The 27,793-nt window shown below is 43.8% G+C and overlaps 1 protein-coding gene across 3 annotated transcripts in view; it reads left to right on the forward strand.

The window, feature by feature from the left end:
• Positions 1–27,793, forward strand: part of LOC124798009 — a 374,749-nt gene that overhangs the window by 287,013 nt on the left and 59,943 nt on the right. For all 3 annotated transcript variants that reach the window (XM_047261224.1, XM_047261214.1, XM_047261208.1), the window contains exon 2: positions 26,239–26,375. In XM_047261224.1, coding sequence (XP_047117180.1) covers positions 26,239–26,375 — 137 coding nt within the window. The remainder of the gene's footprint in view (positions 1–26,238; positions 26,376–27,793) is intronic.

The following is a 27,793-nucleotide window of genomic DNA, read 5'->3' on the forward strand; positions in this document are numbered from 1 at the left end:
ACAGACGTCAATAATTACTCATGATTTTTTTTCAATCTGGAAGTTTTCGTGGTGCTGGTCATGCTGGATGCAAACAGTTCACCTGATTTTATTTATTTATTTTTTTGGGAGGGGGTCATCAGTCTTCTGACTGGTTTGATGCGGCCCACTACGAATTCCTCTCCTGTGACAATCTCTTCATCTCAGCGCAGCACTTCCAATCTACGTCTTCAGTTATTTGGTGGATGTATTCCAATCTCTGTCTTCCTCTACAGTTTTTGTCCTCTACAGCTCCCTCTAGTACCATGGAATTCATTTCCTCAAGTCTTAACTGTCTCTTCTCCTTATCAGTGTTTCCCACGCATGCCTTCCCTCTCCGATTCTGCGAAGAGCCTCCTCATTCCTTATCTTATCTGTCCACCTGATATTCAACATTCATGTGTAGCACCTCATCTCAAATGCTTCTATTCTCTTCTGTTCCAGTTTTCCCAAAGTCCATGTTTCATTACCACACAATGCTGTACTCCAGACGTAGATTCTCAGAAATTTCTTCCTCAAATTAAGGCCGATGTGTGATATTAGTAGACTTGGACAGGAATGCTTTTTTTTCCATAGCTAGTCTGCTTTTGACGTCCTCCTTGCTCCGTCCGTCATTGGTTATTTTTACTGCCTAGGTAGAAGAATTACTTAACTTCATCTACTTCGTGACCATCAATCCTGATAAGTTTCTCGCTGTTCCTCATTTCTACTCATTCTCGTTACCTTCGTCTTTCTTCGATTTTCTCTCAATCCATACTACGTACTCATTAGACTGTTCATTCCGTTCAGCAGATCATGTAAGTCTTCTTCACTTTCACACAGCCGCGCGTGATTAGCCGAGCGGTCTAGGGCGCTGCAGCCGGTCATGGACTGTGCGGCTGGTCCCGGCGGAGGTTCGAGTCCTCCCTTGGGCATGGGTGTATGTGTTTGTCTTTAGGATAATTTAGGTTACGTAGTGTGTAAGCTTAGGGACTGATGACCTTAGCAGTTAAGTCCCATAAGATTTCACACACATTTGAACATTTTTTTGAACTTTCACACAGGATAGCAATGTTATCAGCGAAGCGTATCATTGATATCCTTTTCCTTTGAATTTTAATTCCGCTCCTGAACCTTTCTCTTATTTCCATCATTGCTTCCTCAATGTACAGATTGAATAGTAGGGATGAAAGGCTACATCCTTGTCTTACACCCTTTTTAATACGAGCACTTCGTTCTTGGTCGTTCATTCTTATAATTCCCTCTTGGCTGCTGTGTATATTGTATATGACCCGTCTCTCCCTATAGCTTACTCCTACTTTCTTCAGAATTTCGAACATATTGCACCATTTTACATTGTCGAAAGCTTTTTCCAGGTCGACAAATCCTATGAATGTGTCTTGATTTTTCTTTAGTCTTGCTTCCATTATCAACCGCAACGTCAGAATTGCCTCTCTCGTCCCTTTACTTTTCCTAAAGCCAAGCTGATCGTCATCTAGGGCATACTGAATTTTCTTTTCCATTCTTCTGTATATTATTTTTGTAAGCAACTTGGATTCATGAGTATTAAGATGAATGTGCAATAATGCTCGTACTTGTCAGCTCTTGCCGTCTTCGGAATTGTGTGGATGATGCTTTTCCGAAGGTCCGATGGTATGTCGCCAGACTCATACATTCTACACACCAATCTGAATAGTCGTTTTGTTGCCAGTTCCCCCAACGATTTTCGAAATTCTCATGGAATTTTATCTATCCCTTCTGCCTTATTTAAACTTAAGTCCTCCAAAGCTCTATTAAATCCTGATTCTAGTACTGGATCCCGTATCTCTTCTAAATCGACTCATGTTTCTTCTTCTATCACATCATACAAATCTTCTCCCTCATAGAGACTTTCAATGTATTCTTTCCGCCTATCCGATCTCTCATCTGCATTTAATAGTGGAAGTCCCGTTGCACTCTTAATGTTACAACCATTGCTTTTAATGTCACCGAAGGTTGTTTTGACTTTCCTGTATGCTGAGTCTCTCCTTCCGACAATCATTTCTTTTTCGATCTCTTCACAGTTTGCCTGCAGCAATTTCGTTTTAGCTTCCCTGTACTTCCTATTTATTTCATTCCTCACCGATTTGTATTTCTGTATTCCTGAGTTTCCCGGAACTTTTTTTGAACTTCCTCCTTTCTACAACCAACTGAAGTATTTCTTCGGTTACCCATGGTTTCTTCGCAGTTACCTTCTTCGTACCTATGTTTTCCTTCCCAACTTCTGTGATGGCCCTTTTTACAGATGTCCATTCCTCTTCAACTGTACTGCTTACTGAGCTACACTCCTGGAAATTGAAATAAGAACACCGTGAATTCATTGTCCCAGGAAGGGGAAACTTTATTGACACATTCCTGGGGTCAGATACATCACATGATCACACTGACAGAACCACAGGCACATAGACACAAGCAACAGAGCATGCACAATGTCGGCACTAGTACAGTGTATATCCACCTTTCGCAGCAATGTAGGCTGCTATTCTCCCATGGAGACGATCGTAGAGATGCTGGATGTAGTCCTGTGGAACGGCTTGCCATGCCATTTCCACCTGGCGCCTCAGTTGGACCAGCGTTCGTGCTGGACGTGCAGACCGCGTGAAACGACGCTTCATCCAGTCCCAAACATGCTCAATGGGGGACAGATCCGGAGATCTTGCTGGCCAGGGTAGTTGACTTACACCTTCTAGAGCACGTTGGGTGGCACGGGATACATGCGGACGTGCATTGTCCTGTTGGAACAGCAAGTTCCCTTGCCGGTCTAGGAATGGTAGAACGATGGGTTCGATGACGGTATGGATGTACCGTGCACTATTCAGTGTCCCCTCGACGATCACCAGTGGTGTACGGCCAGTGTAGGAGATCGCTCCCCACACCATGATGCCGGGTGTTGGCCCTGTGTGCCTCGGTCGTATGAAGTCCTGATTGTGGCGCTCACCTGCACAGCGTCAAACACGCATACGACCATCATTGGCACCAAGGCAGAAGCGACTCTCATCGCTGAAGACGACACGTCTCCATTCGTCCCTCCATTCACGCCTGTCGCGACACCACTGGAGGCGGGCTGCACGATGTTGGGGCGTGAGCGGAAGACGGCCTAACGGTGTGCGGGACCGTAGCCCAGCTTCATGGAGACGGTTGCGAATGGTCCTCGCCGATACCCCAGGAGCAACAGTGTCCCTAATTTGCTGGGAAGTGGCGGTGCGGTCCCCTACGGCACTGCGTAGGATCCTACGGTGTTGGCGTGCATCCGTGCGTCGCTGCGGTCCGGTCCCAGGTCGACGGGCACGTGCACCTTCCGCCGACCACTGGCGACAACATCGATGTACTGTGGAGACCTCACGCCCCACGTGTTGAGCAATTCGGCGGTACGTCCACCCGGCCTCACGCATGCCCACTATACGCCCTCGCTCAAAGTCCGTCAACTGCACATACGGTTCACGTCCACGCTGTCGCGGCATGCTACCAGTGTTACATACTGCGATGGAGCTCCGTATGTCACGGCAAACTGGCTGACACTGACGGCGGCGGTGCACAAATGCTGCGCAGCTAGCGCCATTCGACGGCCAACACCGCGGTCCCTGGTGTGTCCGCTGTGCCGTGCGAGTGATCATTGCTTGTACAGCCCTCTCGCAGTGTCCGGAGCAAGTATGGTGGGTCTGACACACCGGTGTCAATGTGTTCTTTTTTCCATTTCCAGGAGTGTATTTCTTATTGCTGTATCTATAGCCTTAGAGAACTTCAAGCGTCTTTCTTCATTCCTTAGTATTTCCGTATCCCACATCTTTGCGCATTGGCTCTTGCTGACTGTCTCAAACTTCAGCCCACTCTTCATCACTACTAAGTTGTGATCTGAGTCTATATCTGCTCCTGGATACGCCTTAAAATCCAGTATCTGATTTCAGAATCTGTCTGAGCATGGTATAATTTAACTGAAATCTTCCCATATCATCCGGCCTTTTCCAAGTATACCTCCTCCTCTTGTGATTCTTAAACAGCGTATTCGCTATTATTACTTGAAACTTACTACAGAACTCAATTAGTCTTTCTCCTCTCTCATTCCTTGTCCCAAGGCCATATTCTCCTGTAACCTTTTCTTCTGCTCCTTCTCCTACAGCTGCATTTCAGTCCCCCATGACTATTAGATTTTCATTCCCCTTTATATACTGTATTACCCTTCCAATATCCTCCTACACTTTCTCTATCTGTTCATCTTCAGCTTGCGACGTCGGAATTTATACCTGAACTGTCGTTGTTGGTGTTGGTTTGCGTCGGTTTTGATAAAATCAACCCTGTCACTGAACTGTTCTCAGTAACACACTCCCTGCCCTACCTTATTCATAACGAATCCTACTCCTGTTACACCATTTTCTGCTGTTGTTGATTTACCCTACACTCATCTGATCAGAAATCCTTGTTTTATTTCCACTTCACTGACCTCTACTGTATCTAGATTGAGCCTTTGCATTTGAATTTCCATTTTCGGATTTTCCATTTTCGGATTTTCTAGTTTCCCTACCACTTTCAAGTTTGACATTGCACGCCCCGACTCGTAGAACATTATCCTTCCGTTGATTATTCAATCTTTTTCTCATGGTAGCCTCCCCCTTGGCAATCCCCTCCCGGAGATCAGAATGGGGGACTATTCCGGAATCTTTTTGCCAATGGAGAGATCATCATGATACTTCTTCAATTACAGGCCACATGTCCTGTGGATACACGTTACGTGTCTTCCATGCAGTGGTGTCCCTTGCGTTGTGCATCCTCATGCCGTTGATCATTGCTGATTCTTCCGGCTTTAGGGGCAATTTCCCACCCCTAGGACAAGAGAGTGCCCTGAACCTCTGTCCGCTCCTCCGCCCTCTTTGACAAGGCCGTTGGCAGAATAAGGGTGACTATTTATGCCGGAAGTCTTCGGCCGCCAGCGCTGATTATTAATCAAAATTTAAGCAGCGACGGGATTCGAGCCCGGGATCGAAGACGTTTTGATTATGAATCAAAGACACTACCCTAGACCACGGGTGACTTCTGATATCGATTGTTCATTCGTTTATTCGCATTGTGCATTGAATCTCAGGGAAGGAAGGCCCTTCAGATCTTCTTTAGACACTGAACAGTTTTTTTTAGTTATTTGAGAAAATACCAAGAAAGCTGATTCGATTTGCTGTTTGTCATTTCTTTCGGTATTAAAACAAGATACGGGTCTGGGGGCAGTCATTTCCTTCCATGGAAATCTTGTAGTGACAGCTTCGCTATCGAAAGAAGCTATGGAAACTAGTTTCCACCCATGTTTTATCGTCAGGCCATCACTTACTTAATGCTAGACGTGGCTGAGGGTGTTTGAGGCTGTTGACAAGGTTTCTGTGAATGTAAAAAGAATTGCCTGTAACTGATTGCCGAACATAGAGCAAATTATATTATAGCGACAGTACAGGCTACGAAAATTACAAATGCCATCGGCCCAAGCACTTTCACATTAAGGTAATAAAATCATCCCGGTATGTATTATGAGATCAAGGCCACAATATCTGACAAGTACTTGAGAGTGGATAAGGCTCCATAAGAAGGACAAAAACATTTAGATTATAAATACATACAAAGCGCAACCGTAGGGACTGTGAGCGTAAACGGCAGGTCCCACTCTGTGAACGCTGTGAAAAAATACGAGAAGAAACTTAATATTTTAAACGCATGTAGAAACTGTAAGATGGTATTAGACGAGCTGTATTAGAGCGCTAAAAATTGGAAAAAATGTTTCTTCCGAATTGTAGTCGATTAAACGACTAAAATTTAGGGGAAATAATCGTTTAGGAATTGGGCGTCGAAAGTGTAGCAATATGGACATGCTAGTGGAGAGGTGAACAAAAGAAACTCCTCGCTTTCGAAAGAGAAATGGAGACGTAACGGTATCTCAGAGCTTGAACATGTAATGAATTCTAGAGCCAATGAAATAATGGATGTCGAAGGAGTTGAAATTGAAGAAATCGAAGCAATCCGTGGAACTCTACAGAAAGAAGAAAATGTGGAGTATCTACAACAAATTTGAGAGGGGGGGTGGTGGTGGTGGTGGTGGTGGTGGTGGTGGTGGTGGTGATACCAAAGAACTGCAGCCTTCTGAAGGGAGGGGGAGGGGGAAAGTGATGAAACGAGAAGTCAGTACGCTGTATAGAAATTGCTATAGTATTATTACTATCAAAATTAAATAATCATGTGTTAACTCATTTGTGCATTGCATATTTAATACATCCAAAGGTTTTCTCATATGTACAGGCAGTCTCCGACATGCATAAATTCGTCACAGACGAGTTGGAAACTAGTACAAATTAACACTGTTAAATCTACATCCATACTCCGCAAGCCACCTGACGGTGTGTGGCGGAGGGTACCCTGAGTACCTCTATCGGTTCTCCCTTCTATTCCAGTCTCGTATTGTTCGTGGAAAGGAGGATTGTCGGTATGCCTCTGTGTGGGCTCTAATCTCTCTCATTTTATCCTCATGGTCTCTTCGCGAGAGATACGTAGGAGGCAGCAATATACTGCTTGACTCTTCGGTGAAGGTATGTTCTCGAAACTTCAACAAAAGCCCGTACCGAGCTACTGAGCGTCTCTCCTGCAGAGTCTTTCACTGGAGTTTATCTGTCATCTCCGTAACGCTTTCGCGATTACTAAATGATCCTGTAACGAAGCGCGCTGCTCTCCGTTGGATCTTCTCTCTCTCTCTCTCTCTCTCTCTCTCTCTCTCTCTCTCTCTCTCTCTCTCTCCTATCAACCCTATCTGGTACGGATCCCACATTGCTAAGCAGTATTCAATCAGTGGGTGAACAAGCGTACTGTAACCTACTTCCTTTGTTTTCGGACTGCATTTCCTTAGGATTCTTCCAATGAATCTGTCTGGCATCTGCTTTACTGACGATCAACTTTACATGATCATTCCATTTTAAATCACTCCTAATGCGTACTCCCAGATAATTTATGGAATTAACTGCTTCCAGTTGTTGACCTGCTATATTGTAGCTAAATGAGAAGGGATCTTTCTTTCTGTGTATTCGCAACACATTGCACTTGTCTACATTGAGATTCAATTGCCATTCCCTGCACCATGCGTCAATTCGCTGCAGATCCTCCTGCATTTCAGTACAATTTTCCATTGTTACAACCTCTCGATACACCACAGCATCGTCTGCAAAAAGCCTCAGTGAACTTCCAATGTCATCCACAAGGTCATTTATGTATATTGTGAATAGCAACGGTCCTACGACACTCCCCTGCGGCACACCTGAAATCACTCTTACTTCGGAAGACTTCTCTCCATTGAGAAAGACATGCTGCGTTCTGTTATGTAGCAACTCTTCAATCAAATCACACAATTGGTCTGATAGTCCATATGCTCTTACTTTGTTCATTAAACGACTGTGTGGAACTGTATCGAATGCCTTGCGGAAGTCAAGATACACGGCATCTACCTGGGAACCCGTGTCTATGGCCCTCTGAGTCTCGTGGACGAATAGCGCGAGCTGGGTTTCACACGATCGTCTTTTTCGAAAGCCTTGAGGACTGCCTATGCGTCAGCGGCACATTGCGTGCAAGATTTTTTTATTCTCTCCACTTCTTTTCCCCCTTCGTGTGTAGATAAATTCACTTCTGACGAGTTCCAAAAAAGAGCATTGTTCTCTGAACAGTAGCCCTACCAGCTCTGGAAACTCAAACACGTCGAGAATTTGCCGAGCTGTCGGCAAAGGAGCGCTGCTGGCGAGTTCCGCCTCTGAAGGAATGTTCATAAAGCACAGGTATCTAGCGCCGCGAGCAGAAGCCGGAATGCGGTCGCTGATAATGTGCCCGAGGGACGCGAAGGCAGAGTTTCGCCAAAGAACATCAGTGGTGTGCGCTCTGGCGAAACAAACGTACTTAGATGCCTGCGGACTTGTGCGCAAAAGGCGTCCCCATCTATGTTCTCTCTCTCTCTCTCTCTCTCTCTCTCTCTCTCTCTCTCTCCCTCCCTCTCCCTCCCTCCCTCCCTCCCTCCCTCCCTCCCTCCCTCCCTCTCCCCTTCTCTCATCGAGTAGAATACCTGTAGCTATTCAGTCAGAAAGTGGAGCTTCGTTCCGTTTTAACGATTTCAGCTGTTTCTCAACGCCGCGGAGGTTTATGGGCCTATCTATTTCACTCACCTTTTCAGTAGTTCGAGAATTAAATTGGGGTAGTACTCAGTTTTCCTTTGTGAAGGAAAATTTGAAAACAAAGATTGCTACCCTCAATTTCAGTTCCTCTCTCGCCCATGAGTGTGTGGACACCAACTTTGGTGACACTAACAGCATTTACGTTAGAGTTTCTTCGCGTTTTGTGAAAAATCTTTCGATAATATTCTGCAAGCAACTCACTGAAGGTTTCACGCATTGCCCTCTCTACACCCAAACGCTTTTCATTCAGCTTCTCTGTATCTATAGCACTATGCTTTGTTCTATACCTATTATGCAGTAAGCAATATTACTTCTGCAGTTTCTTTGCAGTGACTGTATACCACAGAGGATACCACCCCTTATGAACTGTTCTAGGTATGTATCTATCAAATGCTTGGTCAACTATTTTTTTTTAATGCTTAAGCCACAGTCCTGTACACACTCATGTCCCGAAATAAAACTTTTAAATTCCTAAGTGAGAGGACAGTACTGGTTCTTTATCTAATTTACTGAAGAAACAAATTTCTTCCTCTACTTTTACGTGCCCTTTGCAAGGATTTACTATTGCGACATGTGCCTCGTGATCACTGATACCAGTTACAATGCTGACATCATCAAAGAAAAATTTCGATGGTGTCGTTATATCCAATATATTTTCATCATGAGTGGGTTTCCGAAACAATCTGATCTAGATAGTTTTCAGAGAAGGAATTAGGTAATATTCGGCAGGATTTCTTGACACACCCACCTCTAACAAAACCTTAATCTTCTCAGTTGATTACTGAAATATCCCTTGATGATTACATTATGACTAGGGAGCTTAGCATACTTTCGAACTGAAGTATACGGTTAAATCAGAAGGTAGTGTGGTGGTTTCTCTTTCGCTCCACCTTCGGTTTCTATATTTATATATCGGCGGATTTGAGTGTCTGGTCTACTGCGAGAAATACATAACCTCCCTCTCTCATTGGCCTATACTGTCTACATACACTCAAAAAATCTCATTGCTGCCAATTTCGGGTTTTTAGCAGTTTCCTGTGCCTATTATGTCAGCTTCAGCGCATTTATGAGTGCTTCAGATTTTGGCACTTTGTTTTGAATGCATCGTCAGTTAACCACCAGAATTTTAATGCTTCCTCCTGTGGGGGGAGGCATTTCTTTGGTTCTTACAGGTTTGCCCACAGCTATTTTAACCTGTACTGGGCGGAAAAGTGTGTACCCCTCACACTGTCAGCTAATTACCTGGGCAACAGGTTCTTGTGTGTAGTGCACACTTCATCCGTTTAGGAGGAACCTACAGTTGTTAAACCTATGGCAAAGTCTGGAAAGACACAGTCTAGCTTATCACAAAACCTTCGCAGGCTCTGATTGAAGCCTTCCACTTGAATCAGACACAGGGTAGCACTATCTGCTCCAGAGACAATGTTGAGCTTTGCTGAAACACTATGAGCAAGGCTAAGTATCTCATAAAGCGTTGTTTCCCATCCTGTGGTTCGCGAACCCACAGGGGATTCGAAAAATATTACAAGGGGTTCGACAAAACTCTTGCCCATAATGGCATGTTTCTAGGTTAGGTCTATTACTGCTTCCTTAGTTTCTGCTGCACTGTAACAATAATAATAATAATAAAGCAGGTTTCAAGAAGGGAGATCCTGCGCAGAACAAATCCTAACCTTCAAAAACCTCAAGACCGGGAATCCCTCATCTCTCTACTAGAAGAATTAAACCTACACAACAAAACCACAAACTTAATCTCAGAGGCCCTTATGAACACAATGAACTCAAATTGATAAATAAAAAGTTTTTGGCTATTTCCGCAACAAGAAAACCCAACCAAATTGGTTTAAGGAAACAGAACAACTTGAGAAACTCCAAATCACAAAAATTCGTTCATGGGTAAAACAAAAAAATTCCAAAGACGAGAAAGTGTGGCTCCAAGTCAAAAGGAAAACCTAACGAACAATTCAAATCACTGAAAGACAAAGGAAAGCAAAATCAGAAAGAGTGAAACAGAATGGACTGCAAAAAAGACAAAGCACAGAACACTAAAAACTGACTGATTCAATATACCCCAAAGTATGGCGAAACGGCAGAAGAAGAATTTTAAAATTAAATTACTGATACAATGCCCTAGGTTACATATGTATAACATCGGAAATTTGTCATATCATTTCCACAATAAATTAATATTCACCGTGAATGAATGTCTAATTTACTGTTGTGTAGCAACGTTAGGAATACATTTGATTTAGCTACAATGGAAATTTAGTCTGTCGGCTTGTGTGTGTTCTAACAAGTAGCAAATGTTCAAATGTGTGTGAGTTCTAAGGGACCAAATTGCTGAGGTCATCGGTCCCTAGACTTACACACTACCTAAACTAACTTATGCTAAAAACAAAAACAATACACGCACGCCCCCACGCACACGCGCACGCGCGCCCGCCCGAGTTAGGACTCGAACCACCGGCGGGAGGGGGCCGCGCAATACGTGAAATGGCGCCTCAAAGCACGCGGCCACTCCGCGCGGCAGTTGTGTAACAGACTCGCTTCTGTTCGCATTAAAATGAATAACTTTTTGAAAAGTGAAAGTCTGAAAGGGAAACAGGGTTTAAAAAATCGCAAGTTAGTGTTATCTCAACAGGCCATTCAGCTGTAGTGATGTGTCAACCCGACGAAATTGAACCCTGTGTAAAGAAAAGGAAGTACAATGATAGTCACATTACGTTTGGATTTTCATATATGAGTTACAAGAACTGCCCAAGATCACAATGCGAAGTTTGTGGTCACTTTATTGCTAACAGATGTCTGTAACCTTCTCTGCTTAAACGCCATTTAGAAACTAAACACCCCAACCACGTAAATAAATATGCTGACATTTTTTACACGAAAAGCTACTGAGTGGAAAAATGATTTAACTGCTTTTGTATCCACAGCAAACAGTGACAATGAGAATGCTATTGAGGCTTGTTATCGTATGCTATAGAGGCTTGTTATCGTGTTAGCTACAGAATTGCTAAAAGCAGCAGAGCAGTCATTCAGTAGCTGAAGATTTAGGGCGGCGACGTATAAATGATGTATTACAGTGCATGCTTGGAGAATCTTTCACAAAAAAGTCAATATTGTACCCTTGTCCTAAATTACGATCAATCGCCGACAAATTATGTCGAAAATGAAATTTTGGAGAGAGTTCGTGCCAGTCCTTTCGCGATTCAACATTAGATCGACCGGTATTGCCAATTTAGCCATTTTGTTACTTTTAGTCCATTGTATTAACGGGGAGTCTATAGGAGAAGAGCTAGTATTCTGCAGAGCCTCGAAAGAGAACTACGGAGATACCCATGTGATCAAAAGTATCCGGACACCTGGCTGAAAATGACTTATATGTTCGTGACGCCCGCCATCGGTAATGCTGGAATTCAGTGTGGTGTTGGCCCACCCCTAGCCTTGATGACAGCATCCACTCTCGCAGGCATACGTTCAGTCAGGTGCTGGAAGGTTTCTTGGGGAATGGCAGCCCATTCTTCACGGAGTGCTGCACTAAGGAGAGGTACCAGTGTCAGTCGGTGAGGCCTGGCACAAAGTCGGCGATCCAAAACATCCCAAAGGTGTTCTAAAAGATTCAGGTCAGGACTCTGTGCAGGCAGTCCATTACAGGAATGTTATTGTCGAGTAACCACTCTGCCACAGGCCGTGCATTATGAACAGGTAGTCGATCGTCTTGAAAGATGCAATCACCATTTCCGAAATCTACGGTTGACGATATAGTGAGCATAATTAATTTTTTAAGGCTCCCTCTATAAATTTCCGTGTCTTTGCATTGCTTCGTGAGGAAACGGAAGCGTTTATAAGTGTTTATTGTGTCACACTGAAGTTAAGAGGCTATCTCAATGTAGAACTACTTCCAGTCTGTGTGAGCTTAGAGACGAAGTTAACGTTTTTCTCGCCAGCCGTGCCTTTTGCAAAGCAGAGTGCACGGAAGATGAAATCTGGCTTCAGACTTTAGCTAATCTTGCAGACATTTTCTCCAAAACGGATAGTTTAAACGCCTCTCTAGGGGGTCATAATAAACGTTTATATTGTGCAAGACCGTATCGAATAATTTATCAAAAAATTTAATTTTGGGGAAATGCTGTTTCATTAGGAATCAGAGTGCTTTGATATCCTTCTTGGCTTCCTGGTGGAAAATCATCCTCCTCTGGAGGAAAATGTCGGAAACGTGGTTAAACAACATTTGAAGGGACTTTGAAAACCTTTAGAAAATAATTACCTACTATGCCTAATAATAATAATAATAATAATAATAATAATTGTATTCACAATCCCTTCGAGGAGTCAACAATATAAGAATCAACAGCAATCGTAAATGAAAAAGAACAGCTTCTCGAAATTTCGACTGAATTTCAGTTACAGAAACGTTACAGATCTTTCTTATTAACTGGTTTTTGGTTGAGTTTAAAGGAGTTCCCAATGTTACCGAATAAAGCTATAACGGCTTTATTACCCTTTCTATTCACATATTCGTGCGAAAAGTAGCTTCCTTCACATGCCTTTTTAAAAAAGAAATGCAGACGCAGACTTCGTGCCGAAAGTGATTTGAGAATTTATTTAACTTCTGTGATGCCTGATTTCAAAGACTTTGTGCCATGGAATGCAGGGGCAACCTTCTCACTGAACTCCAAGGAAAGAGTTAAGTACGATGAAAACTTGTTTTTATTGTTGCAACAAAGCCTGCACGTTGTGCAACTTTCAAACTTTAACTAGGGTGACTTTAGGTTTTAACCGATAAGGGTTAAGATAATTTAAGACTATTACACCTTTTGCTTGGAATAAAATTTTATGCATGTCTACTGTGTGTACATATGTCAGTCTTTCACCAAACTCAGATTGTCGTAGGAGTCCGCTAGTAGAAAAATGTTAGTACTCGTTGATCTAGACGAATGTAAGGCCTGTGTTACACTCTTACGTTGGAAAATTCACAATAATAATAATTCCCAGTAGGACGAAGTCAGTATTTTACAGTGTATATATAGTTCGATGCAATGTTCCTTCTGACATGCATCGAACTATACAGACACTGTAAAGCAAAAACACTGCCCTATTGTATTTCATGCCAAAGCAAGGCAACCTGACAATCAAAAATAACGCCTCTCCCTGTGCGGGAATTATGCGGTTTGAATGTGACGACGAAGGGACGTAGACACTTGCGCATCTGGAAGTTTGGGTCTGCTCGTGAGTCCTGCACGGATAACCAAAGCAGTTCAGGCGACAGCTCGCTTAAAGCGGGAATCCGGGTTCGAGTCCCCGCCCGGCACTAATTTTCATATGTTACTAGTACGTCGTATAGGTGGTGTATAATCGTATTCGCAATTTGCGAATACATTTCATAAAACAATGATTCTGTACTCAAACCAACTTCAATTTTTGCACGAAAACCAAGCTTTGTATGCCGTATAGAAGTGGAATAAGCATTTTTTCAACTTTCTCTCCTGATGCTTCACTTTAAGAAGTGTTAATTGATTGATAGGTTTTGTTGATATCTAGTATGAACTTGTCAATTCCGTTTCTCTATTTCAATTTTTTTAGTGCCTACCAAAATGAATTGCTGTATGAACAAAAGCATTTTTCATGATTGTTGCAGATTTGCTTCCTAACGCATAAACCGTTTTTTTATCACACACATCCATGCCCGAGGCAGTATTCGAACCTGCGACCGTAGGGATCGCGCGGTTCCAGACTGATGCGCCTAGAACCGCTCGGTCACAGCGTCCGGCGGACGTCAGTTGTTTTACAAAATAACACCATCCTTCGTGTGGAAGTATTATACGAAATGGGAACATGTGAAGTACAATGCTCCATTTCCTTTAAAATATTAAGAACGAAATGAGCCAGTACAAACTTGCCATATAATGTAAGAAGAAAGCTTGTAACATAACAATTCATGCATTGTTTACACTAAAAAGTGAAAGTAGCTTATCTGTTGCTTGTGTCTACATAATATGCCGTTATCTGCATGTAGCTCTAATATCTAAATAACGGTATTATCGACTACGATATGATTTTTGAGCAGTTTCCGAAAATTAGAATCAGTAGAAGAATACTGGTGATTTTTTAGTATACAGCCAGTTAATTCTTTCCGAGAAAAGCAACGAACGATAGACGGACCAAGTTTTATTTTTATTTGCCTATTTAATTTAGTATTTTGATTTTATGTATCTTAAAACTTAGGGAGTGCATTTCTAAGTTTATTACAGGAAATAACAGAAAAAAAAACTGAAAATCGGTTTTCAGGAACCACTTGTTTTGCATTGTTTTAACATTCTGGTTAAAGTGGAGCTGAAAAGGGGAAAAAATAACAAAACCGAAAACTGTTTGTTTCATCCATAACAGCCATCCCTAGGATCAAGTGCATTTTCGTTGTAGCAGTTAGGGAAAGATGGAGACTTGCATATGACAGACAAATGTGGAGATCTACATCAAGTCAGTCTTTGTACCGATTACATAAACAGCAAGTGAAACTTTCGTCATCGGACTAAATATTTTTTGTTCACCGACAACATTGTCAGTGATGTTACATCATCTACTACTAAACTTAAATATATCTGAAGTGACCAGAATTTGAAGAGCTTAGTCTTATAATGGCTATAACGAGGTAAATTTATCCTATAATTATTGAAATCAGTATATAAACGCTTGCCTGCCGCTGTGGCCGAGCGGTTCTAGGCGCTTCATTCCGGAACCACTGTGCTGCTACGATCGCAGGTTCGAATCCTGCCTCGGGCATGGCTGTGTGTGATGTCCTTAGGTTAGTTAGGTTTAGGTAGTTCTAAGTCTAGGGGACTGATGACCTCAGATGTTAAGTCCCACAGTACTTATAGCCATATAATCGCTTAAATACTCGAGAAACAAAGAACCACTGTAAACCATTTGCAAGAAAAAGAAACCTTAGTGGCAACTAATTAATTCGTACCAAAATTCAGTCTTCAACAAAACATACGCTACTAGAGTGCAGAGATCATTTCATGGAACGCCAGACAATCTTACTGTATTTTTCATTAACGCCCATTATTGTAAAAGTTGTCCGCCCCTGGTAGCTGAGTGGTCAGCGCGACGGAATGTCATACCTAACGGCCCATACTCGATTCCCAGCTGGGTCGGAGATTTTCTCCGCTCAGGGACTGGGTGTTGTGTTGTGTTGTCGTAATCATCATTATTTCATCGCCATCGACACGCAATTTGCCGAAGTGGCGTCAACTCGAGAGACTTGCACCAGGCGGTCTACCCGACGGGAGGCCCTAGCCATACGGCATTTTCCATTGTAAAAGCATACGAATCTAAGACGGTATACTGAAAACTAATAAAGTAATGCCTCCAATTTTATCTGTAAACTCTTAAAGCTTTTAAAATTAAACAAACGTCATTAACATTGTACACGTTAATTCTTCATGTCTATATATTTGTTTCTCAACGTCACCCTGGCGACGAAAAGATTTACCTCAACGAGAGAGCAAATTGTTGATACCGTCACTGTAGAATGTTTCACTTCGTTGACGAAGCCACAATCTCACCTCTACTTGCACTGCTTCGTCTCTGTCAAAATGAAGTCCTCGAAAATGTTCTTTTTTTCGAAACAGATGAAAGTTCAATGGGGCCAAATCTGGACTGTATGGAGGATGATCGATGATAGAACCTAAGGTGCCGGATGGTGGCAGATGTCGCAGCGCTCGTGTATGATGTGGCATCACCGTACACATCTTTCATTCGTCTACGGATTTCAATCGGAGGCATGTTTTCTACGTATAGAAACTCGATTGCAGCACGCTGTTTTTCACGTGCCGACATACAAGGGCGTTCGGAAATTCCCGTTACAAACTTCTAGGACTTGGGAAGGCCGGCCGGAGTGGCCGTGCGGTTCTGGGCGCTACAGTCTGGAGCCGAGCGACCGCTACGGTCGCAAGTTCGAATCCTGCCTCGGGAATGGATGTGTGTGATGTCCTTAGGTTAGTTAGGTTTAATTAGGTCTAAGTTCTAGGCGACTGATGACCTCAGAAGTTAAGTCGCATAGTGCTCAGAGCCATTTGAACCAACTTGGGGAACGGAGGAAGTAGATAATATTTTGAACTGGAACCGACGTCCTGATACGTACCGTTTCCGTACTACAATCATTTGGAAACATCTTGGCAATGCGACCACTTTCACAAGTAAATGACCCTGTTCACCACTTGTAAAATTCCACTCATTAATAGCCAAATAAATTTCTCGTATTTTCGTTGACGGGTTCTCTTCAACGTGATGCAGTACTGCCTCTTCCATGCCGGGTGTGCGGCCTCAGCTGGAGCACCACAATCATGTTTGCTGACAATGAATGTACCCTTTCTCGAAGGCATTGCTTAACAGTGGAGAAAAGGGTGTGCGATGGAGTCGGAGGTCGTGGAAAAATGCTACGGCCAGCTCTTCCATTACCGTGAGCTTCGCCATTCAGAAGGATCATGTTGGTGTACTCTGCAAAAGTGCACTAGTAATGTTGCTCTGACACCCACAGACACGTGTTTGAGGCTCTAACCAGGTCAGAGAGGTATGGTAGAAGTCAAATGGCATCAGCCGATCCGACGTAATCAGCCCCCACCATGACTACTCTATTGCATGCGTACCTAGCAAACATATTTTCAAACGTCTGTAGAACAGAAACGGTACGTTTCCGGACGTGGGTTCCTATTCGAAATATTACGCACTCAGTCCCCTCTACATGTCCTAGAAGTTAGTAACTGGAATTTCCGAACACCTTGTAGCTGTGTTCCACACCGCCATGTTACACGCCTTCAGTTCGCAAGCCCTCTAGCGGCAAAAGGTTGCAACTTGCGTCAGCGAAGAGGGAAAGTCGACGGAGTAATTTGCATGACACGAGAACAGAATAGAAAATTACTTTTCAGCACGCCATCGTATCTTCTATTCCATAGGTTGTAGGCTTGTATCGCGCCCCGGCACCGAAAGTGGCAAAAGTAAAAAACGGCAATTACTAGTTTGTCGCTGAAAGATACATGTTAAGTGCCCCAATGTGCACGAGAAATATGCTGTAACTTACTACCAACAATATTTACTAAAGAAAGCTTGTAGTGTTTCAATGTAAGTTTTGTAGAATTAATTATTTAAGTAGTGTTTTCTCAACTGTTGCATACGAATTGTCACTGTTCTTGGAGGGGCGTGATATCATTCTAGCGTAACAAACGCGATACAAAAGCTTCCAAACCGATTACAGTCGAGAGAGGTGTGTATTTTTTCGTCTTCGTGAATATTAAAACAAATATGAGACGTTGCAGCATAATCCAGTCCGATAACTCTGAATAGTTATTTCATAATGATAGCGACACGGTGAATGTAGTGGTAAAACGCCAAATAGCTTAAATTTACACGCGTTTTGTTACTACCACCATCATTGCAGAAATCCAATAATCCAATTTCATTCATTAAGCTTCATTTGTGGTGCACAGTAACGGGTAAGTGCGGTGCGACACCATTTGATGTCTAGGGACCACTTTGCAACAGGTATGTTGCTCACGAAGGAACCTTGGCTGTGACGTACTTCCTTGCTACTTCCTTGTTACTTCTACGAAGCGACGGCGCTACTGTGCGGGTAGGACGTGTCAGTGCAGGTTAATTGCGCGTAGTGAGACAAAGTAACGCACCATCATACACAAAGCTCTTTAACTGCTGAGTTCTGCTTTCATTCTGGCGCCGCTGAAGTCTTTACGGCAAAATCATGTTCGTTGTCGCTGTTTCTTCTCCACGCCGAAAACATCACGAAACCTGTTCTAGCAGCTCTACGGCACAAAGTGGTAAACGACAGTGCAGCCAATCTCCTGAACTACGCAGAAGCTACCCACCTATTGGCTGCTAATTTCCACTGGGGGCCGAACCGCACAATAACCCTGGGTTCGGTGTGGGGCGGCGTTGCGGTGAGTGGACTGCGCCTGTTGTGGGGTTGTGGACCACTGACGGCTACGGCGGGACGAAGCCTCTCCGTCGTTTCTAGGTCCCCGGTTCAATACAATACAATACAAAAGAGTGTTATCACTAATGTCTTCGGGGTGCCACCATAATCTTGTTATAAGCCTTTTTACAGCCAGACACGCTAAAAGTTGTAACACTGGCTAATACATTCGTGACATTTATACTATTGTATAAAGACAAGTCGTTGTTTAACGTTGTTACCAAAAATCTTGACCGATTTACTTCAAATTCTTACAGGATAGTCTAATAAACTTCCAGACATCCATAATTTTTTAAACAACAATCTACAAGTTTGCTGTTAAAACCGCGTATGAAAAAGTAAATGCTGTGCCTTGCTACGCTGAAAAAAGTGCGTTTCGTTTTCCTACTTGTAGTCAGTTTTAGCTAAGATAGCAGCGCATTTAAAGTTAAGACAAACTTTCTATAAATATTCTTTCTCCTTATATATATAGTTCTTTTATTTTCTGACTCGTGATTTGTTTCAGCAGAAAATAAGGAAGTTTTATTTATGGCTTATCGTCTTCTGATTAGTATATTATCACATAACATAAATCGTACGAAACTTTGTAACCCAACTCGTTTCCAGATTGAAACTATGCGAAATACTGTCATTGAAGCTACTATCCTCACACATCTAGCAGCAGGAGAGGTCTCTATAGCCTGTATACCAATAATACCAACCAGTTTACCCATTCATTTTAGGAGACTTCAATTAACAGTCAACGTTTCGTTGGCAGTGCCAATGACAATAAAACAAGGCTCAAGGTCAAAGAGAGGGGGAAGGAATAGATGGATAGAAAGAAAAGGGAAAGGTGGATGGAGAAGATGAACAGAAAGAGGAGGCAGGAGGACATCAGATCATATCCGACTCATATCGCTAGTACCTTGTATTAGTGACTGCATAGTCGTGTATGGGACACGCATTGGAATCACAATAATCTCCACAGGACCTCCAGATGCCATCTTTCTTCTTTGGTGTATGTAACGGTGATGTCCACTTGTTGTAGGACTTGCATATTGTACACGTTTGTAATATTTTCTCAACTTTTGCTTTTGCCACCGATAAATGGTGGGGTGCAAATCTCCACGGCAGTTAAGACTGGTTAGCTGCGTGTTGTTTTAGTATAGTGCACCATAGTATGCTGCACTTCACTTATGCAACTGATAGCTTCCTGTTTGGCTTCCGGTACAACGAAATTATGTGGTGAACTGATTGTTTTGCCTGTTTTAGCTGTGACCACAGCTGTACCCAAGTACATCTACATCTACATTTATACTCCGCAAGCCACCCAGCGGTGTGTGGCGGAGGGCACTTTACGTGCCACTGTCATTACCTCCCTTTCCTGTTCCAGTCGCGTATGGTTCGCGGGAAGAACGACTGTCTGAAAGCCTCCGTGCGCGCTCTAATCTCTCTAATTTTACATTCGTGATCTCCTCGGGAGGTATAAGTAGGGGGAAGCAATATATTCGATACCTCATCCAGAAACGCACCCTCTCGAAACCTGGCGAGCAAGCTACACCGCGATGCAGAGCGCCTCTCTTGCAGAGTCTGCCACTTGAGTTTGTTAAACATCTCCGTAACGCTATCACGGTTACCAAATAACCCTGTGACGAAACGCGCCGCTCTTCTTTGGATCTTCTCTATCTCCTCCGTCAACCCGATCTGGTACGGATCCCACACTGATGAGCAATACTCAAGTATAGGTCGAACGAGTGTTTTGTAAGCCACCTCCTTTGTTGATGGACTACATTTTCTAAGGACTCTCCCAATGAATCTCAACCTGGTACCCACCTTACCAACAATTAATTTTATATGATCATTCCACTTCAAATCGTTCCGCACGCATACTCCCAGATATTTTACAGAAGTAACTGCTACCAGTGTTGGTTCCACTATCATATAATCATACAATAAAGGGTCGTTCTTTCTATGTATTCGCAATACATTACATTTGTCTATGTTAAGGGTCAGTTGCCACTCCCTGCACCAAGTGCCTATCCGCTGCAGATCTTCCTGCATTTCGCTACAATTTTCTAATGCTGCAACTTCTCTGTATACTACAGCATCATCCGCGAAAAGCCGCATGGGACTTCCGACACTATCTACTAGGTCATTTATATATATTGTGAAAAGCAATGGTCCCATAACACTCCCCTGTGGCACGCCAGAGGTTACTTTAACGTCTGTAGACGTCTCTCCATTGATAACAACATGCTGTGTTTTGTTTGCTAAAAACTCTTCAATCCAGCCACACAGCTGGTCTGATATTCCGTAGGCTCTTACTTTGTTTATCAGGCGACAGTGCGGAACTGTATCGAACGCCTTCCGGAAGTCAAGAAAAATAGCATCTACCTGGGAGCCTGTATCTAATATTTTCTGGGTCTCATGAACAAATAAAGCGAGTTGATCGCTGTTTCCGGAATCCATGTTGATTCCTACATAGTAGATTCTGGGTTTCCAAAAACGACATGATACTAGAGCAAAAAACATGTTCTAAAATTCTACAACAGATCGACGTCAGAGATATAGGTCTATAGTTTTGCGCATCTGCTCGACGACCCTTCTTGAAGACTGGGACTACCTGTGCTCTTTTCCAATCATTTGGAACCTTCCGTTCCTCTAGAGACTTGCGGTACACGGCTGTTAGAAGGGGGGCAAGTTCTTTCGCGTACTCTGTGTAGAATCGAATTGGTATCCCGTCAGGTCCAGTGGACTTTCCTCTGTTGAGTGATTCCAGTTGCTTTTCTATTCCTTGGACACTTATTTCGATGTCAGCCATTTTTTTGTTTGTGCAGGGATTTAGAGAAGGAACTGCAGTGCGGTCTTCCTCTGTGAAACAGCTTTGGAAAAAGGTGTTCAGTATTTCAGCTTTACGCGTGTCATCCTCTGTTTGAATGCCATCATCATCCCGGAGTGTCTGGATATGCTGTTTCGAGCCACTTACTGATTTAACGTAAGACCAGAACTTCCTAGGATTTTCTGTCAAGTCGGTACATAGAATTTTACTTTCGAATTCACTGAACGCTTCACGCATAGTCCTCCTTACGCTAATTTTGACATCGTTTAGCTTCTGTTTGTCTGAGAGGTTTTGGCTGCGTTTACACTTGGAGTGAAGCTCTCTTTGCTTTCGCAGTAGTTTCCTAACTTTGTTGTTGAACCACGGTGGGTTTTTCCCGTCCCTCATAGTTTTACTCGGCACGTACCTGTCTAAAACGCATTTTACGATTGCCTTGAACTTTTTCCATAAACACTCAACATTGTCAGTGTCGGAACAGAAATTTTCGTTTTGATCTGTTAGGTAGTCTGAAATCTGCCTTCTATTACTCTTGCTAAACAGATAAACCTTCCTCCCTTTTTTTTATATTCCTACTAACTTCCATATTCAGGGATGCTGCAACGGCCTTATGATCACTGATTCCTTGTTCTGTACATACAGAGTCGAAAAGTTCGGGTCTGTTTGTTATCAGTAGGTCCAAGATGTTATCTCCACGAGTCGGTTCTCTGTTTAATTGCTCGAGGTAATTTTCGGAAAGTGCACTCAGTATAATGTCACTCGATGCTCTGTCCCTACCACCCGTCCTAAACATCTGAGTGTCCCAGTCTATATCTGGTAAATTGAAATCTCCACCTAAGACTATAACATGCTGAGGAAATTTATGTGAAATGTATTCCAAATTTTCTCTCAGTTGTTCTGCCACTAATGCTGCTGAGTCGGGAGGTCGGTAAAAGGAGCCAATTAGTAACCTAGCTCGGTTGTTGAGAGTAACCTCCACACATAATAATTCACAGGAACTATCCACTTCTACTTCACTACAGGATAAACTACTAACTGTGCCGTACGAAGATTTGTTTCCGGTCTTTAATGGTGAATGAAATCCTTTCCCAGTATTGGCTAAATAGCATTTGCTAACACGAACCTCCTTTTGAACTTTCGGCTGGAGCCCAGACAGACTGTCACTTCACGTTCACCATATGTTGTAACTGGCGAGTTGTTAGCTGCAGTTAGATGGAGATGTCCCCCACCCCCCGCTGCAGTTTCGTTCTGTCTGTGTGGTAGTGTACGTACATAATAACCTGAGTAGGTAAGACGGCGAAAGTTTAATTGCCTGTCAGTCACATACAGATGGCGCGACGCAGTAAACAAACATGCTTGTATTTGTTAGATGTGTGGCTGTGGTCGGTTCGTCACTGCTAACCGGGCCAATTTTGAGGGTGGTGTCCTGGTTAATTTAGGTTATGCAGTTGGCGATGTTGCAGAACTAATGATGACTCCTTCGTTTATGATTCGGCACTTTCGTGGAACAGCCTGCTACGCCTACTGCAGACCGCTGAGGTGGTTTGAGAACGAACATGTAGACGTGCACCTCGCGTGTAGACAGCCACAGTGCCTGTAGTACCAACATACGGAACGGTCCCCCTTGTGCAGTTTGCTCGTCAGTTTGGCTCTGCTGCCGTAATAAGTAACTATCTTCTTCATTTTCCGTGGCGTGGGTCCACTTGTTTACTGTCAATGCCAGTAACTGCTTTGGAATTGTGTCCATTTGACAGAATTGTGTCCATTTGACATTGTGCACTTCGGGCCTGCTTATTAATGTTCGGTTGCTGCTCATGTATAGCAGCAGTCTCACCCGAGCTGACGTTGTTATTTGCTTACGTCACTACGGGAGTGCCCGCCTGTTCCATCATTACGTGAACTTCGTCGACGTGACTGTTTTTGTTGTTGCTGGTATTACCCGAAGCACTTGGCCTCCAGTAGCTGTTGACAGTAACATGCAGTGATGCTAAAGCAAACAAGTACAGTGGTGACTAAGGAAAACGCATCGCATTGTGAATATTTCAAGACGGTTGTACATACGATTACACTATCAAGTAGTTCAGCGTCTCCTCGTGCAGTATCACGATAAGCCGACCGAAGCACCCTAATCCCATGTGCAATAATATTATGGTTGACTAATAGTTGGCGTTTGCCAAACGTGTGAACTATGCAGGTTCCGGAGGGCATATTGTTATACACTGACGGAAAAAATCCCAACACCAAAAAATAATTAATGTAGAGAAATGAAATTTCAGGAATACATTTGTCTAAGTAACACATTTAAATACTTGACATTGCGAGATCGTAGATTGCAGTAATCTTGAGATAAGCCATTGCAAATGTGAAATGGTGCTGCGTTAATAACTGTCCAACCGCCAGAATATTCAATGCAAGCAGGCAAACGTGCGTGCTTTGTGTTGTACAGGTGCTGGATGTCTATCTGTGGGACGGAATTCCATGCTTGTTGCACTTCGTCGGTCAAGATAGGGACGGTTAATGAGGTTTATGGATGACGCTGGAGTTGTCGTCCAATGATGTCCCACTTGTGCTCGATTGGAGACAGATCTGGTGATCGAGCAGGTCAAGGGAAGATATCGACACTCTGTAGAACACGTTGGATTACAGCAGCGGTATATGGGCGAGCGTTATCCTGCTGGAAAACACCCCCTGGAGTAATGTTTGTGGATGCTAGCACAGCAGGTCGAATCAGGCAGATTTGCAGTCGGGGAACCTTGAGAGTGCTCCTGATATCATACGCAGCCCAGACCATAAATCCAGGTGTAGCTTCAGACATGCAGACAGTTAGGTTGCAGGCACTCAACAGGCCTCCACCCTGCCCTCCAGTGGGCAATGACACCACTGAAGTCGCAAATGACGGTGGGTTCGGAGCTGTCCTTGACGTAACCCGCTTGTAACAGTTAGGTGTGTCATTGTGATGCGAACTCCTGCCCAGATTGCTGTTGTAGTTGCAGTACGACGCGCCAGAGCCTTACACCGAACGCGCTGGTCTTCCCTGTCGACAATGTCACGTGCTCGTCCGCAGCCCCATTTCCTTGCGACTGTACATTCTCGTGACTACCGCTGCCAGTAATCTTGTACAGTGGCTACATTGCTGCCAAGTCTCTCTGCAGTATCGCAGAAGGAACAAACAGCTTCTCATAGCCTCCCTCGTTCAAGCTCTTTGAGGTATTGATAAGGCGTCTTTGCCGCCTTGAAGGCATTCTTGACTAACATCAGCTCACCACGTCCAATCTCAAAGGTAACTAATCGCCAGTCCGTTACAGCATGTATTTAAAGCAAATCTGATATACATCCCCTAATTGCCCTACTAGTTAACTAGTTAACTCTTATGCAGTTGACGCGAAATCTGAATAGACGTAGTCTTTCAGATGCAGAAACACGCCTACCAACTCTCGTTTATGTCACACAACTCCTCCTTAGCACTGTGATCTCATTCCGTCGGTCTGTCTCGTCTCTTGTTGGAATAACTTTGTCACTGCGTTTCGCAAATTGTGTTTGGAAGTCACTAACCAGATTTTGCAGATATTCTCAATGTAAAGGCTGTCTTTCCATTAGGACCTATTCGAAGTCATAATGCGAAGTCATTGTTTTAAGTGGTTTCTATCATCCTTTGTATTCCTGTGGTCACCAGTTAACAGGTTTCTCCCATTACACACACACAGTAATAATTCACTAACATTCCATAACCAAATAAACTGATTTTATTTTCTAGATTCGGACATACTTTGACAACGGTAAGTAAACAGTGAGCTGCAAAAAGTTCAGAAAACATAAACATCAGAAAAGTTAGTCCAGTAGACCAAAGAGCAACAGCACACTTGGAATCTTTGTCAGAAGTCGATGCTTCCAAAACGGTTTTTTATAACAGTTATGGCATATAAACCAATGAAAGGCCTACAGCTCATGAAGATTATTTTCGTTAACACCCTTGCCCTTTTCCTATCAATAATTATAGCATAGAACACTGCCAAGGATGTCTCAAATCGAAGAAGACCTACAACGTTAACACCGGTTCGTTTTTATTAAAAGTAACTGTGGCGTAGAAGCCCCGCGAATAGACCGTAAGACTGGGCTTGAAGGATGGAGCCCCAAATAAACAACGGTATTTATTCCGGTATCACAACTGCTACCATAGCAACAACCAGTCATAACAGCATTTTGATCACGCCTCCTGTCCCGTGCACAGTTGTCATATCGCTCTGCTACCTCAGCTGACTGTTACCAGGTGTTAAGACTAATGGCTATGTCTTCACAATTTGCCGCTACCGTAGCCATCTTGGGCTTGTGCGTGACGGCGAACAGATACCTCCAGCTTCATTGCTCAGCTGTCAGTCAGTGCGTAATTCTAGTCACGGTAAGCCTACAGATCCAGAGGCCTCGGGTTCGACCCTCGATCATTCTTACTATTTCCATCTGTCGCTTACACTTACTTTCAGCCAAGCATTGTGGCCGAACGGTTCTAGGCGCGTCAGTCTGGAAGCTCGCGACAGCTACAGTCGCAGGTTCGAATCCTGCCTCGGGCATAAATGTGTGTGATGTCCTTTGGTTAGGTCGGTTTAAGTAGTTCTAAGCTCTAGGGGACTGATGACCTCAGATGTTAGGTCCCATAGTGCTCAGAGTCAACTTACTTTCATCTTTGTCAATGCTTTTTAATATGAAAAAATGAAACTTCCTGGCAGATTAAAACTGTGTCCCGGACCGAGACTCAAACTCGGGACCTTTGCCTTTCGCGGGCAATGCTCTACCATCTGAGCTACCCAAGCACGACTCACGCCCCGTCCTCACAGCTTCACTTATGCAAGTACCTCGTCTCCTACCTTCCAAACAAAGTGGTAGAGCACTAGCCCGCGAAAGGCAAAGGTCCCGAGCTCGAGTCTCGGTCCGGCACACAGTTTTAATCCGCCAGGAAGTTTCATATCAGAGCACACTCCGCTGCAGAGAGAAAATCTCATTCATGAAAAAATGAGTTGTACCGTAGTTTGGAATCCACATTAAACTGTAGGTCCCCCTAGAATTGGCTGGGTTAGTCAGTTCGAAACACCAATAGCTTTACTTTCATCGATAATTTGACGAGCAACATTTTCTAAAAATGTCTCTGACTTTGTGTGGGATAGCGGTCACAGTGGCCAGAGGCTGTTGACGTGTGAGCTGCTGCTCAAAGAGTGTTATGGTGGTTGTTGCAGGTGCAGCTGGGCCATGGGGCCGAGCGTGCGCGCCACTCTGGTTGTGGTGTCGCTGGGTGCCCTCACCGTCCTCTACCACATCGCCTCCGTGGGACAGACGGGGCCGCCAGACTTCTTCCAGGTGCGCAAAATATCCGGTGAGTATTAACAGCGGTGATAGCAAAATGTTGAAATGTGTGTGAAATCTTATGGGACTTAACCTAAACACACACACACACACACACCCATGCCCGAGGGAGGACTCGAACCACCGCCGGGACCAGCCGCACAATCCATGACTGACTGCAGCGCCTTAGACCGCTTTTTTTATCTCATTTTGTTCTATATTGTTCGTTGTATTTGCTCGTGGCGGACGTCTAATGACACCTCTTTAGGTTGTTCGTTGATCCGTTCACTCAGTTTTTTTTTTTTAATTACAGAGGATAGCGAAACCCTCTGACCGAACACGCTGAGCAACCGTGCCGGCTGTCGCTCGGCTAATCCCGCGCGGTGGCGATTGCAAGTAAAACCATCTCAAGTCGAGCATCCCCCAGAGTGTTCTTACCAATGAGCTTTCAGCCTTCCTCCGTGCCCTTTTGGTTTTCCCCCTTTCCTGGCAAATAAGTTGTTGTTGCTGTTAGGTTCAGTCCAAACACTAGTTTGGTGCCCCTGTCCACACTAGTCTATTCTGTGCAAGCCTCGTCATCTCCACATAACTACTCCAACATACATACAGACCGATGAAATCAGCAGTTGGTCCCATAGGAACTTATCACATACACACAGCTGGACCTGCTTATTGGAGTCGAGCCTTCTACTCCACATACACGATCACACTTCCCTCTATTACCGAATTGATTTTTTTTCTTGATGCTGTAGAACATGGCGAGCCACGCAGAGTGGCCGCATGGTTTGAGGCGCCATTTCACGGATTGCGCGGCCCCTCCCGCCGGAGGTTTGAGTCCTCCCTTGGGCATGGGTGTGTACTGTTCTTAGCATACGTTAGTTTAAGTAGTGTGTAAGCCTAGGGGTCGATGACCTCAACAGTTTTGTCCCTTACGAACACACGCACACGCACACGCAGAGAGAGAGAGAGAGAGAGAGAGAGAGAGAGAGAGAGAGAGAGAGAGAGAGAGAGAGAGAATGACAACCAATCCGTTGTGTCTAAGTTCCATAATGAGATTTTCGCTCTACAGCGGAGTGTTTGCTGATATGAAACTTTCTAGCAGATTAAAACAGTGTACAAAACAGACTTCAACTCGTGACCTTTGTCTTTCGTGGGCAAATGCTCTAGCGACAGGGCTACCCTAGCACAACTCACGACCCGTCCTTACAGCGTTACTTCCGTCAGTATCTCATCTCCTACCTTGCAAACTTCACAAAAGTTCTCCTGCGGAACTCAGTTGGCAGGGCACTTGCCTGCAAAAGGCAAAGGTTCCGAGTTCGAATCTCGGTCCAGCACATAGTCTTAATTTGCTAGGAAGTTTCATGTAAAATAATTTCTTTTTTCACCAATTAGATACAGCATCTATTCATTAGTTATCTGATCTGTCCAACTAATCACAATTTTTTTGTA

This window comes from Schistocerca piceifrons, chromosome 1 (genome assembly GCF_021461385.2).
Source record: "Schistocerca piceifrons isolate TAMUIC-IGC-003096 chromosome 1, iqSchPice1.1, whole genome shotgun sequence".
NCBI classification, from domain to species: Eukaryota; Metazoa; Arthropoda; class Insecta; order Orthoptera; family Acrididae; genus Schistocerca; species Schistocerca piceifrons.